The sequence below is a fragment of the Mangifera indica genome, chromosome 2 (assembly GCF_011075055.1).
Source record: "Mangifera indica cultivar Alphonso chromosome 2, CATAS_Mindica_2.1, whole genome shotgun sequence".
NCBI lineage: Eukaryota > Viridiplantae > Streptophyta > Magnoliopsida > Sapindales > Anacardiaceae > Mangifera > Mangifera indica.
In genome coordinates, this window is record NC_058138.1 from 1352874 (window position 1) to 1371814 (window position 18941).

At 32.1% G+C, this 18941-nt stretch overlaps 1 protein-coding gene across 15 annotated transcripts; it reads left to right on the forward strand.

Annotated features, from left to right (window-relative positions):
* Positions 1-401: 401 nt before the first annotated feature.
* LOC123208802 lies at positions 402-16335 on the forward strand. 15 transcript variants are annotated; one of them, XM_044626356.1, is made up of 23 exons: positions 402-1577; positions 1668-1992; positions 3040-4403; positions 4631-5056; positions 6263-6688; positions 7603-8145; positions 8268-8726; positions 9290-10027; positions 10374-11163; positions 11508-11560; positions 11725-11863; positions 11932-12190; positions 12627-12674; positions 12776-12964; positions 13194-13326; positions 13434-13521; positions 13684-13774; positions 13854-14118; positions 14707-14809; positions 15093-15209; positions 15324-15397; positions 15529-15734; positions 15952-16335. In XM_044626356.1, exons 1-10 carry the CDS (start codon positions 912-914, stop codon positions 11540-11542), a joined length of 5772 nt encoding a protein of 1923 aa, XP_044482291.1. In that variant the 5' UTR covers positions 402-911; the 3' UTR covers positions 11543-11560; positions 11725-11863; positions 11932-12190; positions 12627-12674; positions 12776-12964; positions 13194-13326; positions 13434-13521; positions 13684-13774; positions 13854-14118; positions 14707-14809; positions 15093-15209; positions 15324-15397; positions 15529-15734; positions 15952-16335. The 15 variants fall into 15 exon arrangements, with proteins under 15 accessions (XP_044482291.1, XP_044482295.1, XP_044482286.1 ...); XM_044626360.1 differs by having other exon boundaries at positions 11932-12004; XM_044626351.1 differs by having other exon boundaries at positions 11932-12674.
* Positions 16336-18941: the final 2606 nt, after the last annotated feature.

Below are 18941 nucleotides of genomic sequence, written 5' to 3' on the forward strand. Positions count from 1 at the left end.
ATTAATTTGAAGAGTACAATCAAAGTCAATGTAATGTAACAGCATCTTAGAAGGTGCAAATGAGTTTATAAGAGCAAAAAAAAGAGATTACAGTGGAGACTCATCACGTGAATGATGTTGAATTTACTCAAAGTCTATTTCCATCACAACAACACAATTTTTTAATAGATTTTCTCATAAATTAAGAGTTGAATTAAAAATAAGTGGAGTGCCACCAAGAACAAAGAATTGCTACTGTTCTAAAAATAATTTAATAAACAGTTTATAAAATTGTAATTTACTGTTTATGCAATATGAAACTAAGAAAATAAATGTATAAAAGACCCATTGCACGAAGGCGAAGATATACATGAATACGAGTCAAATTTACTTTCCAAAATCTAAAAAGAAAAAAAAAAAATCAAAATCCTTCCACTAGAGGAATAAGTGGAGTACAACCTGTGTTGTTATGTGGCTGCTTCCATAAATTGAATTTTGTGAAACTTTCATTTCTCTTTATCATCTTTACATTTCTTCTCTTTCAATCATTCAGAAATACTTTCACTCACAAACCTCTCTGAAACCACATCCTTTGATTCCTTCGGTTTGCGCCTTACTTGCCTTGTCACAAACCTCTCCGAAACTAGTTCCCCTGATTTCTTCAGTTCGCACCCTGGTTACCCTGTTGCTTTCTCTGTTTTACTTTCTTTATTTCAGAATCTTTTTGCCCTATTTCTGGTTCTTTAATTTGTTCTGTTTCAATATTTCTGATTTCTTCAACCGAAAAAAAAAAAACCTTTTTGCTTTCAGTTATTTCTCGATTACTAGAAAGAATTATCATTTCTCGTATTTATTGTTAATTTCGGCAGTTTTATTTTAATTATTTTCATTTTCTTTACTTCTGTTTTTCAAACCTAAAAAAAGTTTAAAAAATGGTTGAGGTTGCCGGGAGTGTTGGGGGTGTGCTGAGTCCTGTCCTTCAAGTTGCCCAGTGGTTGGCTGCTCCAATTTGGCGTCCATTTAAGTACTTGTACAACTACACTACCAATTTCAAAAATCTGGAAGCGGAAGTTGATAAGTTGAAGAATACGAGAGAAGAAGTTGAGCGTAAGATTATTGCTGCTAAAAGAAATGTGGAAGTGATATACGAAAATGTTGAGAAGTGGCAGGACAGTGCGCAGGAGATGATTGATAAAGCAGAGCAGTTGATTAAAGAGAAAGAACAGTTCATTCGAGAGAAAGCAAACAACCCGCGTTGTTTCAAGGGATTGTGCTCCAATTTCATCATCCACTACAAACAAAGCAGGAAAGCTTTTAAATTGAAGCGGGATGACATTGATCCACTCCTCCAGCAAGAATTGGGTACAATTTCCTATCGAACTAAGCCACCAGAGATCTGGCTTAGACCTAGTGAAGATTATTTGGCTTTTGAATCAAGAAACTCCACTGTAAAGAATGTATGGGATGCTTTAAATGATGAGAATGTCTTCATGATTGGTGTTTATGGGATGGGTGGTCTTGGGAAGACCACGCTTGTGGAGGAAATTGGTAGGAAAGCTGAGAAGGACAAGCTCTTTGAGGACATTGTTTTTGTTGAGGTAAAGAAACATTCAAAACAATATTGTTTATCGGTTAAGGTTTGCTTTATTATCTGGTTCTGAATGGGCATTTATTATTTTATCTTGCAGGTTTCAAAATCTCCTGATGTAAAGAAGATTCAGACAACAATTGCAAACAAATTGGGTCTGAAATTCGAAAATGAAAGTGAAATGGCAAATAAGCTATATTCAAGAATGAAGGACAAGAATATTCTTTTAATTCTAGATAATATTTGGGAGCCTCTAGGACTTGAGAGGATAGTAGGAATTCCATGTGGAGCTGATCGTGGAAAAAATAAACTTCTGTTCACAACAAGAAACGAAGATGTGCTGAAGACGATGGGTTCCACAAATAATTTTGGGATGGGCTTTCTAAATGATGATGAAGCTTGGGCCTTATTCACCAAAATGGCAGGTAACTGTGTTATGAAATTTTCACTTGTATGTTTTCTAGATTAACACATTTTGATTCTATTTTTTAATTATTTGATGTGTTTTGATGTGAATATTAAAATATCAAAGTAATTATAACATGAACAAATTCCAACTTTAAATTTTAATTTCACTTGTGTTATTGATCAAAACTATCACAATTTAGTTTTATTATATTCATGTTCAAGATTAGTAGTGGATTTAATCCGAGTTGCTTCGAATTAAATCTACAATTTGGATCAGATGAATTGATTTTAAACTAGAGTTTTATATCAATAGTTTAACTTAAAATGAGCTTATTTATCCATTTAATAAAACTGTTCATCCTGTCAACAACGATATTGACCACTTTAAAGATACTGTTGAGTGTTGACAATGTCGATGGCTTTCCAGTGACATTATTCATTAGCTTGAAGGAGCTTGAACCAGACACAATGCCTTCGATCTGAGCTTGAGTAAACCTTACATTCAGTTGGATCAAATCTACACCTACTCTAGACATCAAATTTTTATATTTGATTTTATTGTGTTAAATTTCTCCTAAAAGTAAATACTTATATATTTTCTAGGGGTGCAAAAGTATTTTAAGGTCAAACCTTGGGTGGCCATGTAATTTACTCAATGCAGTATTTTGATTTGCATTTAAAAGTTTAATCAAAATTTATATAATGTGAAGACTTTAAACTATTATGAAGTTTGAATCTGAGAACGTTTACAATTTAATAGATTTTGAACATGAATAAACATAAATTTTTCTACTGAATTTGTGTACGAATAAATAAAACTATTTTGCATTTAAGATATGTTCCAAACACATATGTTATAGTGTCCAATGATAGATTTTTAAAAATAAAAATTTAAAAAGAATCATATTTGATATTATAAAATGGAATTCATTTAGATTAAAAAAAAATTGATGGATTTATTTGAAAAAGATTGAAATTCAAATTTAGAACTTTTCTTGTTTTTAAATCTGAAGTATCTATGTAAATAGAAAATGCAATTTGTATAATCCTAGATCTCTTTGCAGGTAATGATATTCAAACACGTGAATTGTGTTCTCTACTGAAAGATATATGCAAGGAATGCAACGGATTACCTATTATCATTTGTGCAATAGCAAAAACATTAAAAAACACGAGTTATGAATCTGATTGGAGGGTTGTATTGAAAGAACTAAAAGAACCTTCACCAATAGAGTTCTCAAGATTCCTAGAAGCGGAATACAAGAATATCGCCTTAAGTTACAAGTATTTAAAAGATGATGAACTTAAGGAAATTTTTTTAATTTCTAGTCTAATGGAAAATAATGCTTCAATTTCAGACTTGCTTAGACATGTTCTCTGTCTGAATATACTTAAAGGAGCTAACTTGACAATGGAAGACGCACGAGATAGACTAGATAAATTGATTCGTGAGCTCAAAGATGCTTGTTTGTTACTCAATGGGTTCAAAAGCGGACAATTTGCTATGCATGATGTTATTCGTGATGTTGCCATAACAATTGCGTATGTGCATCACCATGTGTTTACAACAAGAAATGACATTGAACGGGATTGGAAGGATAGAGACAAACTCAAGAAATGCACGAAGATCTTCTTACCTAATGGTAATACTGTTATTAGTCAACTTTGGCCTAATGATTTGGATTGTCCAAATCTTGAATATGTCTCTATGAGCTGTACGTGGAACTCTTCTTTCAAAATCCCGAACGAACTCTTCACAGTGATGCCAAAGCTTAAAGTGTTGAATTTGGTTGGTCTACAGCAATCGTCATTACCATCATCAATTAATTTTCTGACAAACCTTCAAACATTGTGTTTAGATGATAGCAATGTTAAAGATGTTGCTATTATTGGAAAGCTTAATAAGCTAAAGATCCTTAGCTTGCAATGTTCTTACATTAAGGAGTTTCCTACGGACATGGGTCAATTAACTCAACTAAGGTTGTTAGATTTGAGCTATTGTGAAAATTTGGAAGTTATAGCTCCAAATGTAATATCAAAATTATCCCAATTGGAGGAACTTTATTTACATGGATGCCATATTCAGCGGAAGATTGATGAATTATTTGAGGAATTGATGTTTTTGTCTAGTCTCAATAGTTTAGAATTGGATATTAAAGATGAAAAGGTTTTACCTGAAGACTTCTTTTCTAGAAAGCTTATAAGGTACAGGATATCAGTGGGAAATTGGTTTTTCCACTTTCTAAAATTTGTTGAACGTGAACATTTGAGGATATTGCAATTGATAATCAATCCTACCATCTACTTAGAAGAATTATGTGGAATCAAGAATGTGAAAGTGTTATGGTTAGCTGAATATTTAGATGATCTTGAGCATTCAAAATTCAAATTGCAGTCAAATGAAATCACACCACTTTTTAACAAAAAGGTTTGATTTACTATAACTTTTTTGTGCTTATCTATTATCTATATTCTTATTTTCTTTTTTGTTTTATTCTCATTTGTTAATATGTAGTTGTAGTATTCTCCCTTGCATCTTTTTACTAGTGACTTAAATTTTCAGATTTAGTTCAATTTTATTATCAAAAACTCTTCTTTTTAATTTTTCCTATATGAATTCATAAATATTAAAACAACAATTAACTTTGACTGTAGGTTATCTTTCCTGATTTAAAGATCTTGGTATTGATGAATATTATTTCTAGAAAGATTTGGGATAGTCAACTTCCATCTTCCTCCTTTGAAAATTTGAAAGAATTGACATTGCGGAGATGTACAAAGATAAAATTTGTGTTTCCTTATGCCATAACGAAGAACCTCCAGCAACTCCAATATCTTGAGATAAAGGATTGTATTGATTTAGAGGAAATTGTTGCTATAGAAGAAATAACAGAAGCAGCTGCCAGTTTTGTCTTTCCTGAAGTAACCTCTTTGAAGCTTGAAAATCTACCGGAACTTGCAACTTTTTATCCTGGAATACATACTTTGGAATGCCCAAAGTTGAAAAAGTTGGAGGTGAAAAATTGTGACAAATTTAAGATGTTGAATTCAGAACCAAATTCTTTGTGCTTGGACTATAAGGTATGAGTATCTAATTTGGTTCCTCTTCGAATGTTAAAAAACCTTTTTTATACATATAAATTTGAAGCAACTGAATTGTCTCTTTCCTTTTTTTTTTTTCGTAATGCTCAGTGAGCTGAATATTTGTTTTTCATTAACAGTGAACTTATATACATATAAATTCAACTGATTGTTGATGTTTCCAACAGACAAAGTAGGCATCTTAAAGGAATTCCAACTCCCTCAATCTTCACTTTTTGAAAATTTTACTGAAATTTATGTAAAGTCTCATAATTAAGATTTTTCAAAAACAAATTTAAAGATAAATTTAATTAGTAGTTTTCGAAAACAGCATTTGAACTTTTTAATTTTTATATTGATTTGAAATTTAAAAAATAAATAATCAAAGGCTTAAACTAATAAGCAATTTGATGATTATTTCAAAATCATCAAATTGCACATTGATATCTAATTTAGTACTCATTGTATTACTTATTTCAAAATTTTATCAACATGATTTGGTAGTGGACAAGAATAAAATCAGTCTAATTTTGAAACAAATTATATTAGGGTAATTGCCAATTTGATATGTATTGAATTCTTTGTATGTATAAATTTATAAGTAAAAGGAACATAAGCAACGAATTAGCTGAGACATAAATTTTAAAAAATAAATAGTGTACAGATCAAGCAATTCATTGAACAGTTGGTGAACAATAACAACAACCTCTACAAATTCTAACTGCCTCTCCTTTTTCTTTTTTGATGAAGCTTAGTGAGCTGAATTTTTTTTTCATTAAATTGAACTTAAATACTAGAAGAATTCTAACCGCCTCAATCTTCAGTTCAATTTTACTAGTAAGAATTTTTAGTTCAAGTTGTCACTTAAGGAAAAGGTGATAACTTGTTGTACTTTGCTATTATGCTTTTTTATATTCTCCTATGCTTATTCTCATTTGTTAGTTGTAGTATTCAATTATTTGTTATATGCTTATTTTCCTTTTTGCATTTCTTTTTAATTTTTCAAGTGAATTAAATTTCTTTTTTAATTCATGCTTGCATCAATTTCACTAGAAAATATTGATTTCATTAATTCATGCTTGCTTCTGTAGTTAATATTTTTAGAGACAAAAAAATACATTGTTAATATTATGGAATGTCATGATAAATGCATGAGTCAATTATTTCTTTTTAAGATTTTGAAACAACAATTTACTTTGACTGCAGGTTCACTTTCGTGATTTAGAGGTCTTAAAATTGGAGAATATTAGTTCAGAAAAGATTTGGGATAGCCAACTTTCAACTTCTTCTTATCAAACTTTGACACACTTGACCTTATTTGAATGTGATAAAATAAAACATGTGTTCCCCTTGTCAATAGCCAAAAGTCTCCAACAACTCCAATACCTTGAGTTAGTGAGGTGTAAGGTTTTAGAGATAATTGTTGCTCCAGAAGAAGGAACAGAAGCAGCTGTCAATTTTTCCTTTCCACAGGTAACCAAAGTGAAGCTTCAATATCTACCAAAGTTTACAGATTTCTATCCAGGAATACATACTTTAGAATGGCCAAAATTGAGAGAGTTGGAGATTGCACATTCTAGTAAATGTAAGATGTTGACTTCAAAGCCAATTTTCCTGTGCTTTGACCAAAAGGTACAAGAATCCAATTTTATTCCCTTTTTTTTTTTAAAATAAAAATTGTCTATGTTATATTACATAAATTCAAAACAATTGACTCAGTGGCTTCTAAAAATTCCATCCCTATTTCTTATGGTATTAAAGGGAAAAAAAAAATCCTCAATAATAATTAACTTAAAATACATCTTCATAAATAACTAACAAATTTAAAATACTAAATTATTTGTGAATAATAGGAAATTATAATTAATTTGATAATTTATTATAGGTATAATTTTTTTATTGAAAAAATTAAAAATAGTTTTTTTTAAAACCATATGGGCTGATAGTATTTCTCTGCTTGGCTTGAAATAGTTTTCTCTGTGAAATTTTTGTCCCTAAGGTTATTAATTTTTGTCCAACACACATTTCAAAACAAAAATGCCATTGCTATGTGCATTTATAGTGATTACCAATTGATATCTAATTTGGTACCCATTGTAAATTCACATTATATAGGATAATGTTATAGGTTATAAATCATACATTTTAACTGCACTATGCAATTCATAGCTTTTTTTTTTTTTAATGAACTCTTTAAGGTACTATTAGGTTCTAAAAATCATAATATAATTTTATTTTTATTAGAAATATATGTAATAGGCGCATGTTCTTTCATTTTTTTGGAAAGCTTGAAGAGTTGAATCATTTTTCTTGAATATTAAAATTATATGTTACATTAAACAATTAAGATTTTCCAGGGAAAAAAAATGCAAGAATTTGTTTAATTAGTGGTTTTAAAGAATAGTTTTTGAACATAATTTTAATGTTGATTTTGATTTTTTTCTTTAAAAGATCAATAAAGGTAAAACAGAGTAAGCCTTAACTAAACTTTTATTTTAATAATATAATTACAAACTTAATTGGATTTTGTTTTTATGGTTTTGTAGATCAACCATGATTTGCAGATATTGAAATTACAGAATGGTCAGGAATACATTCATTGGAGTCAATTTAAAGAACTTAAGTTCTATTCTTATGAGTCGACACATATTCCACTTTGGCCCCTTCAAAGATTTGAAAATCTTATATGTCTTTTTGTTGACCGTTGTAAGTTCTTTAACTTAACAACACCTTCAATAGCTACAAGCTTAGTGCAGTTGAGAGAATTGAAGATATCAAATTGTGAAACGCTGGTGGAAATATTAGAGATTGAGGAAGACGCAACAATTGAAATTGTTTTTGAGAATTTGAGCAAGTTGTCATTTGATAGCATAGAAAGTCTTGTATGTTTCTGCTCAAGGAATTACACTTTCAATTTCCCATCACTGGAAGAGTTAAATATAACAAATTGTTATAATATGATGACCTTTTGTAAAGGAATCTTGAGCACTCCAAAGTTACAAAAAATCAATTATGAGAAAATGGAAGTAGAGAATGAGGGGAATGATCTTAATAAAACCATACAAGGATTATATAAAAAGAAAAACCAGGTATGCATTCAATTAATTTAGTATAAATATTTACAACTTTTCAAGTTTTTTTAGTTTAGAAGAAAGACAAATAATCATTTTTATTTACTTTATAATAAAATAATTATCAAATTTTATTGCAGGACATCTCTCTTGATTTGAATTTGAAGTACAAGGCATTCAACCATGATAATTCTCCGGAGATTGGCTATAACCAACATCCGACTTCCTTCTATCAAAATTTGACACACTTGTTCTTGTGGAAATGTGAAAACATAAAATATGCATTTCCATCTTCCATTGCCAAAAGCCTCCACCAACTCCAACAACTAAAGATTCAAAATTGCTGGGTTTTAAAGGAGATTGTTGCAAAAGAAGGAGCAAATGCAGTTGTCGATTTTATCTTTCCAAATATAACCTTATTGAAGCTTGAATATCTACCAGAACTTACAGTCTTCTACCCTGGAATATATTCTTTAGAAATGCCAAAGTTGAAAGAGTTGGTGGTCAATTGTTGTACCAAATATGCGAGTTTAAAAGAAAACATTGTGGAGACTGAGTTTAATATTTTAGATCCAAAATCTATCTTCCTGGACAATAAGGTAAGAATCTCTTATTTCATTGTTTCTCGAAAAAAATTTCTTTCTTCTTATATATATATATATATATATATATATATATATATATATATATATATTACATTTATTCAAAATTTGATCATGAAATTCTTACCATTTCTATTTTTCCACGAAACAAATATTAAGAAAAATCAATGGTTGTTTGATTTGAACAAATTTACATTAAGATCATCCTACAACTTTTATTGAGTTCATAATATTAATTTCTCTTTTCCAAAGAAATCTCCCCATTTGTTGGATTTATTCTGATATAACGATTTTCATCACCTATACAAGCACATTTTGTGGTTCAAATTGTGAATCGATAGGTAGAGAATACCATTTTTCTTTGGGATTATTATAATCTGTTCAGACTTTTCTTTGGGATTTTTAATTAATTGCGTTATCCATTTTTCATGAATTTAATTATGTTCAGAAGTACTTGAAAGTATTGTTTTTTTTTTTGTAATTTTTCCTTCGCAAAAATTAAAGTTTTGTTTTCAAGAATTATCAAAAACTAACTGGATTTGGTTTTGATGGATCTGTAGATTAACTTCAATTTGGAGGTATTCAAATTATATGATCATGGCACAAAAATATGTTGGCAAAGTCTATCTAGAACTCTTACAATCAATAATGATATCTCCACAAATATTCTACTTCGACTCTTTCAAAGATTTGAAAATGTGAGAGAGCTCCAACTATCTTGCAGTCAACATAAAGACATTGAGAGTCTATGCGATCTTCCAAATCTTGAAATTCTAGAAGTAAATTATTGTTCCAGATTGATGACTCTAGTGCCATTGTCAGGTTCTTTCCAGAATCTTAAAGTTTTGAAGGTAAGTTTATGCAACGGATTGATAATGAAGTTAATTACACTTTCAATGGCTAAAAGCTTGACGCAGTTGAGAGAACTTAGCATATCATATTGTGATATGTTGACTGAAATAGTAGATAATGAGGGAGATGCAACAAGTACTGAAATTGTGTTTAATGGTTTGAACAAGTTGTCATTTAAAGGTTTAAAAAATCTCAAATGTTTTTGCTTTGGGAATTACTCCTTTAATTTTCCATCTTTGGAAGAGTTAATTATAGGAGATTGCCCCAATTTGGAGATTTTTTGTCAAGGAAGCATATGCACACCAAAGTTAGACAGATTCATTTACAAGTATGAAGTCGGAGAGTTTGTTGGAGCTAAGAATGTGAGAGAGGTAGAGATTGGGGATAATGACTTGAATACAACTATACAACAAGAATACCAAGAATACCAAGAATACAAAAAACAGGTATTTATTGAATTAATTAGTTTAAATTTGAGTAATTTTTAAGAATATTATATTTTCAGTGTTAATTATAATTAATTGTGTTTTTAACAATGTTGACCTTGTACAACGTAAAAAACAAATTGTGTGTATAGTGAGCATTATTGTTGAACTAGTGGGCACTACACACTTTCACGCCTCTCTTCACTACTAGGATACAATTAGCTTCCGTTATATTTTTCTAAGAAATTTCTAACAACCATCAAATTCATTTTTTTTTCTCCTTGGTTCCTGTTAAATATATATAAAATTATTATAGGCTTTCAAGGGAAATATTAACTTTAATTTGATTGACATGATTTTTCTTTAGGTCAGCTCCTCTTGGATAGAATTGATATTAAGTGGAAGGAATATTATGACAACTTTGCAAGGAGAGTTTCAAGAGAACCCTGACAAAGTAGAAACTCTACGATTGATTAAGGATGACCATGCATATATCCGAATTCATATTCTTGAGAAATTTATCAATCTTGAAGAACTCATATTGATAGTAAGTTCATATGAAGAGATATTTTCATGTGAAGAAGGTGAGGAATATGTTGGAGCACTCTCAAAATTAAAAGTTCTACAATTGCAAGGACTTTTTAATTTAAAGTGCATTTGGAAACAAGACTTTCGGTTCAAATCAGTTCTTCAAAATCTTCATTCTTTAAATGTTAAACGTTGTCACAATTTGATGACTCTATTACCGTCTTCATCATCTTTTAAAAATCTAATGACTTTGAAGGTAAAGGATTGTAGTGGCATGCAAAACTTAATGACATTCTCAACAGCCAAAAGTCTAGTGTGTTTAAAAACCTTGTCAATTAAAAGATGTGAAATGATGATAGAAGTATTAGCAAATGAGGGAGATATAGAGAAAGATGAAGTTGTTTTTGAGAGACTGAAGAAGTTGAGCTTGTTTAATTTAGAAAGTCTCACATGCTTCTATTATGGGAATTACACATTAAAATTTCCATTCTTAGAATCATTAGTTGTGGATAAATGCTCTAAGATGAAGACTTTTTCAAGAGAAGGTGTAAACATGCCAAGGTTACAGCGAGTGAACCGGGGAAATTGTTTAGATGACTTAAATTATGTCACAACACAATTACAAAATGGTACGTATTCATTTATTTAACAATTTACTTTTTTTCGTAAACTTTGTTGTTCTCTATTGAGTTAATATTAGTCAATCCTCAATGTTGTTTACTATTGATTTTTTGTATTTGATTAAAATTCCTTAAGTACAAATTGAGAAACTACAATATTATAGTTTATTTATTGTTAAAGTTAAAATAAATTGAGTATACATGGTTTTTAAGTATTGAGGTGGTTGTTGAGGAAATTTCTCATCTTCTTGTTTAATTGATATATTATAATTATTTGACAGACTACAAGTAGCATTAATTCACTACAGTTTTACTTTATGTTTAACTTTATGTATTGTTCTTTATGATTGCAGATTGTTCAAAGGTATGGGAAAAATTCGCATGGTAGCAAAGTGCAAAATATATGGTAAGTGTGTGGTATTAGAAGAGTTGACATTTCTTCTTAAACAAATTTGAAAATAATATATATATATAAAATTTGTCTTTAAAATTTCTATTGACAATAAATTCTAAGGTCATATATGATATTTGATAAAAATTTAAAGAAATTATTTTATATTTTATTCGCAGAGTTAGTATCTCTAGTGGCTTTGTGTTTCAGTTCACACTCAATTTTGAAAGAGCCGTAGAGACCTCCCAAGTTCTCTCCCTTCCGCTCTCTGTAACCTAATCGAAATCGTTGACGGTCGTCTACTTGCCAGAAATCCAGGTCATTTTCGTCGTCACAAATTATTTAAACGTGTATGTTAATGTTTGTTAATATTTTTAATTTTGCAGATGAGTTTGCCAAGTTTTACTGTATCTGTTCAGCGCATTCAGTGAAATTGGTGCCAAATGACTTCAATACACTGTGAGTAGATCAGAAGTTGAAATTGATGTCATTTTTTTGGTCTGATTTTAGTTGACAAGTGGATATAATGTGATTCAGGAACTTTCCTTGTGGATCTATATAATGAAGCTTTAGTTTTTAAAACATGATTTGTTGAAATGTTGTTTGAAAATGTCATCTGCTACTGCTAGGCAGTATTCAATTTAGGTAAGGTCCATCAAGGATCGTAAAGTGCAAATACATAGAATTGAATGGCTCTTGAATATATTTATCTGGTTATACATCTGGTACACACTATATCATACTTCAATTTGAGCAAGAATAATTTGATAGTGCATTAATATGGATATAAGCTGTTTGTCTTTAGTAATCTGCTTTTGAGATTGATAATTATACCAATACTTAGAAAATGTAGCTGGTGGTTTTATTGGAGTTGATAACGGTCAAATTTTAAGCATGTATACATTAGGTTTGGGTAGGCAGAAATAATGCCCAACTTGCATGATAAAGTTACATGATTGAAATTCCAGAGCTGGTGAGACTATCCATTTGATGATTGGAAGGGCTTTGTTTTGAGGCTAACTGACTAATATATTGATGAATATGCTAACCTATAAAAGTCGTGCTTCTGTTGGATTTTAAGTCAGTTATGAGCCAAGCAGAGGAGAGGCGTTCCAGCAAGGACTCAAATGTATGTTTGAAGCCTATCTTTCTCTTGTTGTCTTGTCCCTTTTTGAAGCCTTTTCTTTTTTCGCTGTTTTTCATTTTGGTCAGCACTGTTTTGTTGCGCAGAAAGCTAGAAATAACAATGCATGTCAGATGGTGATCTTATATATTCATGTATAATGAACAGAACTGGTTTCTGACATTGCCCAATATAGCCAAAAAACACCACAGAGATTCTCAGTTCATGACATCACAAGTGCACATTTCTAATACCACAATTTTATATAGATGTATATTCTACTGCACAGACCAAAGGTTGTTTTCCTTGACCGAAACTAGCCGAGTCTTTTCAAACCCAAATTATTTTCCTACCTATACATTCATCTGCTTTTAGCTTGAAGCAAGATGAAATTAGAGAATGATGTTTTCGTTTTATTTTTTTCCTCCATTGTGTGTTATCTTAGTTAGATGTCCTACTTATATACTAACTTTTGATTCCATTTTATTCAATGGATGATTGGAAGTTTTTTAAAAATGGTTACAGGCTGGACGAAATTACTCCCCCAAAAAAGAATCATCAGCTTTTACAAGCCAAGACAATCTGCATATAGAGGAAATGAATACTGAGGAAACTTGTGATTTTTCAGCCAGATGTCTTGGTGTTGGAGACTGAGGAGGTAGGGAACTTTTAGTTGTAGCTACTATATTAATTCTACAAGTAATTGAGAAGTACATAAGTATATATTTGTTTTTCTCTGTGTTTGGATATGATGATGGAGGTCAGTAAAAGAGAGGAGGCAGAAATTGTTCTGGATGCTGATGTAGATGCTTTTGAGAAAGTATCTTTAACATTTTCATTCCTTACGATGTTGGTAAGGTCAAATGCATGCATTGTTCTCAACAATGGTCATTTTAACAGGCAATTTTAATGATATTTCTCTTGAATGGAGCTGTGACCATACTTTCTTTGGCTTATTTGTTTTTGTGCAACTGTTTTGAGTTTATGTATCTCAGTTGTCATTTTGGCTTCCCAGGTCCTGTGAGTTTTATATCTGCACTGAAACAATGGTGAGAGATGACATGAGAAGAGGCATCTCTCGCTGTCTTAAAGGAGACGGACTACAGGTATTATTAGCTCAAAGGTTTAAAGTTTTATAAGAATATGCAATGATGAGTTGACACGTAAAGCAATTTCTTGTTACAGATTGTTATAGATGCAACGATCACAATGAAGTAGACTCGGATATTAATGTTCTCCAGGCAACTTACTACATGGATGCTCTGTTCTTTGCACTCATGAAGCAACTAACTATGTTTTGTACACGAGCTGGCAATTACCTATGTTTTGTATACAAGCTGACATTGACACTAAGCGCAGTTCAGAAGTTGAAACTGATGTTGTTTTTGTCACATTCTAGTCAGCATTTGGACACTATGCGATTTGAGGAACTTGCGTTGAGGAACTAAAGGTGTAGTTATAAAACCTGATTTACTTAACATGTTTGAAAATGTGATTTTTGAGGTTAATTGGTACTGCAAGGATCGTGAAGGAAAATACATTGTTTGCCTCCTCAATATTTTTATCTATATAGAAACCAGGTTTGATTGTTTGTTTTAAATGAAATTCTTAGTATTATGCATGTTAGATTACTTATATTTGATGAGATTAATTAAGCCTTTAAAAGTGTATTGAACCAACAATTTAAATTGTAATATTAATTGTGCAAGTTTAATTTTACAGTGTATAGATAAGTTGTTTTTTATTGGATTTTTAGTGAGTTATGAGCCAAGTAGAGGAGAGGTGTTTAGGCAGAGAATCGATTTTTGTTTAAAGCCTGACTTTGTAATTTAGAACCTAATTGTGGAGTCATTTAGAACCAGAGTGAGCATTTGTAATTATTTAGAACCAGAGTGAGCATTTGTAATTTGAATATGGAAAAAAACATTTTCATGACTCTCATTCTGATTTAATTGTGGATGATCTTCATCACCTTTTCATTAACGTTCACCCGGAAATTAATAATGAGTAATACTACATGCACGGTTATTGGTTGCAGCCTCCGTATCAGGGCGGTTGAAGTGGGGTTTCTGGGTTTTATCTCCTTCAAATGGAGAGATAAGTCTTTCAGTAAATGATTTCTTGCTCCTCAGTGGCAAAAGGTGAGCTTTCGTAGGATCACTTTTTGGTTTCTCTTAATATTATTGTAGAAGCTGCTCACAAACACTACCATAGGGGCACAAATACTTGAAGGCCATGTATTAAACTTGATGAATATTATTTTTGGATAGCACTAGGCGCCTTGCTTGGCTTCCCTTTACTTTTCAACGTTGGCTTTATCAGACCTTAAGTTTCTGGAAGCATAAATTCATCTTGTTGTCATATATTAAGTTGAGAAGAATCAGTGATACTCAAGTTTGCTAACCCACTGGAATTCAAATGCAGCTTCCTGATCATCTTGTGCAATATTTTCGGAAGAAAAGTTGGCCAAGATTCAAGGAACTCAAGATTCCAATGATGGTAAACTTGTGGAAGAAACGTCTACTAATTCTCATTTGAAAGGTGAATTTAATTTCTTACTTTCAGTTCAGATTTTTATCCATTTGTGTTCTAGTTATCTTTGTTTCATTTTAATGTTTGAATTTATTTTCTTTGGTATTTTATCTTGTTTAACAGGCGGGATAGTCTTATCTTTTGAACCCTTATCAGCAGCATTTGAGGATATGGACTATTATGTTGACATCCCTGCGGTACTCCTTAGTAGCCATTCTGCACTACAATCAATTATTTTCATTGCATGATGTCTAAAGGCATCAGATCTCATACACTAATTTTTGCTTGTTTTGTCTTTAATTTTCCTTTTACTTCCCTTTTGTTTTAGGAGAAGAAGAAACTCCCAACTGCTTTCTGATATATCTGGTGTATTAAGGCCTGGTGAAGCTGAAAATCCACTCGTCTAGGTTTTGGCCAAACAATGGTCTGTTGATAACAAACTTTGGTTCTTGCTTTAATCTCTTATGAATCAGTCAGTATGGGTTTGTTTGAACTGCAAACTCTCAGCTCATTCTCCTGGAAAACTGAACTGAGGTGATCCAGTTGTCATAAATTGACTATTCTATGTTTGTTTGTTTGATTAATTGGTTTTCAAAAGCCTAGATTTAGAGTGACCAGAATTACCAACCTAGAAACTCAGAGAATGTATATAAACAAAGGAAAGCTCTGTTTTTCACTCAATGAAAAGTCTAAACATTTTCATAACCCAAGTAAAATTGAGTAATTCATTAATGAGATGGTAATGTGTTAGGTCTCCAATCATGCACGTGTACAAAAGGAATAGCAAAGGAATTAAACATAGAAGATCCCAGGCACATTATCAGGAGAAAACAACAAACAATGAGGAGGCAATTCAGAAGACAAAAGGGAGGCAAAATCAGGGCAGATAATGGCAGCTGAAATCAAGGCCAGACAACCAGACCACCAGACCAAGATTGAGAGAACATAGCCAAAACGGATTATAAAAAGAGAAGATAAGATAAAAACAGGCAAGCAAGAATTCAACAATTCTTTAAGGGGGCTGGCACCTCTGCTGCAAGTTTATGTCTAGTTCTTATTACTATTTTCTGTAAGAGAATAAACACTTGTAGTCTGAAGTTTCATCAATAAAATTCTGTGCATGTGTATTTACACATTTTGTAGTTCTCTATTGATTATATATTCTGTAATTTTTCGTCAAAGTGGTATCAGCCCACACTGGGGGCTGGGTTATGGTGAACACCCATATAGATTCTAGGCTAGATCAGTGGTGATAGATTAGTCAGAGGTTGAAATTCGATCTCTAATTGAGGGATTTAGTTAGATGAAAGACCTATTAATACTGATCTATCAGAGCAGCCAACAACAACATAAAGACAAGACTTCGGTAGTAACAACTGGCAATCCAAGGAGAAATTGGAGAACCAAGCAATGGGAGAACAAGAGCAAAGGATGCTGATGTAAGGCGGAATCATCAGAAAGAGGGGAATTAAGGTTGATGATCGGCGCGAATATATTGTTGCGAAATGTGTGGGTATTCAAACAATAGATGCGATGTTGAGAATTACCTCTTTTTTCAAAGAGGATCCCATCGGTTGGATTTTTCAGGCATAATGATACTTCATTGTGAATCAAATAAGAGAAGTGGACAAGGTGCCGACGATCACAATCTGCACAGATCATTGGCCTTGTTTTGGTTACACTGGATGGAATCCTGGAATCTTATGACAAATTAGGAGACTGGGCAAAGTCATTCAACTACAAGAAAGTGAACAGGTCCATGGCAGGATACCAGTATAGACCAATTTTCTCTTGATTGCGCATTTTTTCTGCTGCAATAATTCTTGTGACACAGTGACTAATAATTGAGTTTCTATAGTTATTGAAAAGGGCAATTAATGTTGGAAAAATAAGCTCATAGTTGCAAGTTTACGGATGAGTATTTGGCCTATAATGTTTATATTTGCTGTCATTTCCCCTTTTTCTGGGTCAATTAGTTTTAAATTTGGAAGAACCATGAGAAGCTGAAGCTGCTTGCCTGAGTTAATCAGGTTTTTTTTTATGTTTAATGTTCTGTTAACATAAGAAGAAAGGTCACTCCCACGGCTGTGTTTTTAGATAATACATAATTTCCTTATTTCACTTTGAATACACTGACTGAAGTTTGGCTTCAATGCTTGCCCTGTATATTCCTAATATCATTTCGCTTTCCATTCAACTTTAGCAGTAAATACATCATTCTACAAATGTATTTAGTGAATGCTCAACTTTACTATATGTGGTCATAAGTGTTTGAAGTTCAAACTTTTATACTGATTTTTTGTTTTGGATTTTGTGCTTGATCTTGAAAAATGCAGCAAAATGAACTTAAGAGGGAAAACAGAACTGGTTTATGACATTGCCCAATATAGCCCAGGACAGCAGAAGTGCATTTAAAACTCTTGTTAGGTTGTTGGGCTATATATCTAAGACAGAACCTAGCATAGTCTATTCAGACCCAATTTAAATTCCTACCATTACATGCATTTGCTTTTAGCTTGATGCAAGATGAAAATAAGTGAATGATGTCAATGATGTTTTCATTTGCTTTTAGCTTGATGCATTTGTCTTCATTTACTTATATAATGACTTTTTCTTCTGTTTTCTTCAACGAATGGCAGGAAGTTTTTTAAAATTGGTTACAAGCTAGACAAATTTCCTCCCTAGAAACAATCTTCAGCTTATACAAGCCAAGATGATCCGCATATAGCGGAAATGACTGGTGGAACACTTGATTTTTCTGCTCACTGTCTTGGTGTTGGAGATTGAGGAGGTAGGTTTCCTTGAGTTTAATTCAGTGAAGTTTTAGTTGTTGCTACTAAATCCATTCTTACAAGTAATTGACCAGTAAGTAAGTATATATTTGTTTCTCTGTTTGGATATGTGATGGAGGTCAGTAAAAGAGAAGAGGCATGAATTGCTCTGGATGAGGGAATCTGTCCCCACCATGGTTAGCCAGCCCTTGTCGTCATGTTTGACAGATGATATGGAACTCCAAAGTCCTACCCAAGGATGTTTTAGCCGTTCGAAGGGATCCCCAAAATTCCCTGGACGTTCTAATTCAGTGGGAAGGGTTGCCTTCGGGGGAAAGCACTTGGGAGAAGTTTGATTCAATAGCCACCACTTCCCCTTACTTTCACAAGGTGAAACTCGTTGGGGGTATTGATAGACCTTTGATCACCAAGGTGCACCAAACGCAGCAAAGGAATTTCACCACAAGCTGAAGTGGAGGCAGTTGAAGCTGAGGCCAGGGGCTGCACACATGTGGCAGAATAGCGTAACAGATAACATATTTGAATTGGGTTGTTGGCAGGATAACAAAGCAGGTAATACATTTGAATTGGGCTGTTGGCCAGAAAATGGGAAGATGGCACATTTTGAAAGGAGCTGCTGGACTCATAAATTAAAAGGAAGAAGCTGAGGAAGTCATCAAGGAAGAAGTAGAGGGGATTTAGGGGGTTTTTTGGGGGCTCTGGCCAAGGGGAACTGGCACACTGGCTGCCAGTATTCATTTATGCATTGTTGGTTGTTCATTTCAGAATAATTTCAGTCAAGCTATTGGCTGTAACAAATAAAACAATTAATCTCAAATGTGTTTATCCTGTATCTTCAATAAAAAAAATATTAAAAGTTTGATTGCTTCTATAAAAAAATTTAAAAGTTTGATTTCTTCAATAGTAAAAACTAAAAGTTTAATCGCTATAATAGTGGGGTCCTTCTTGT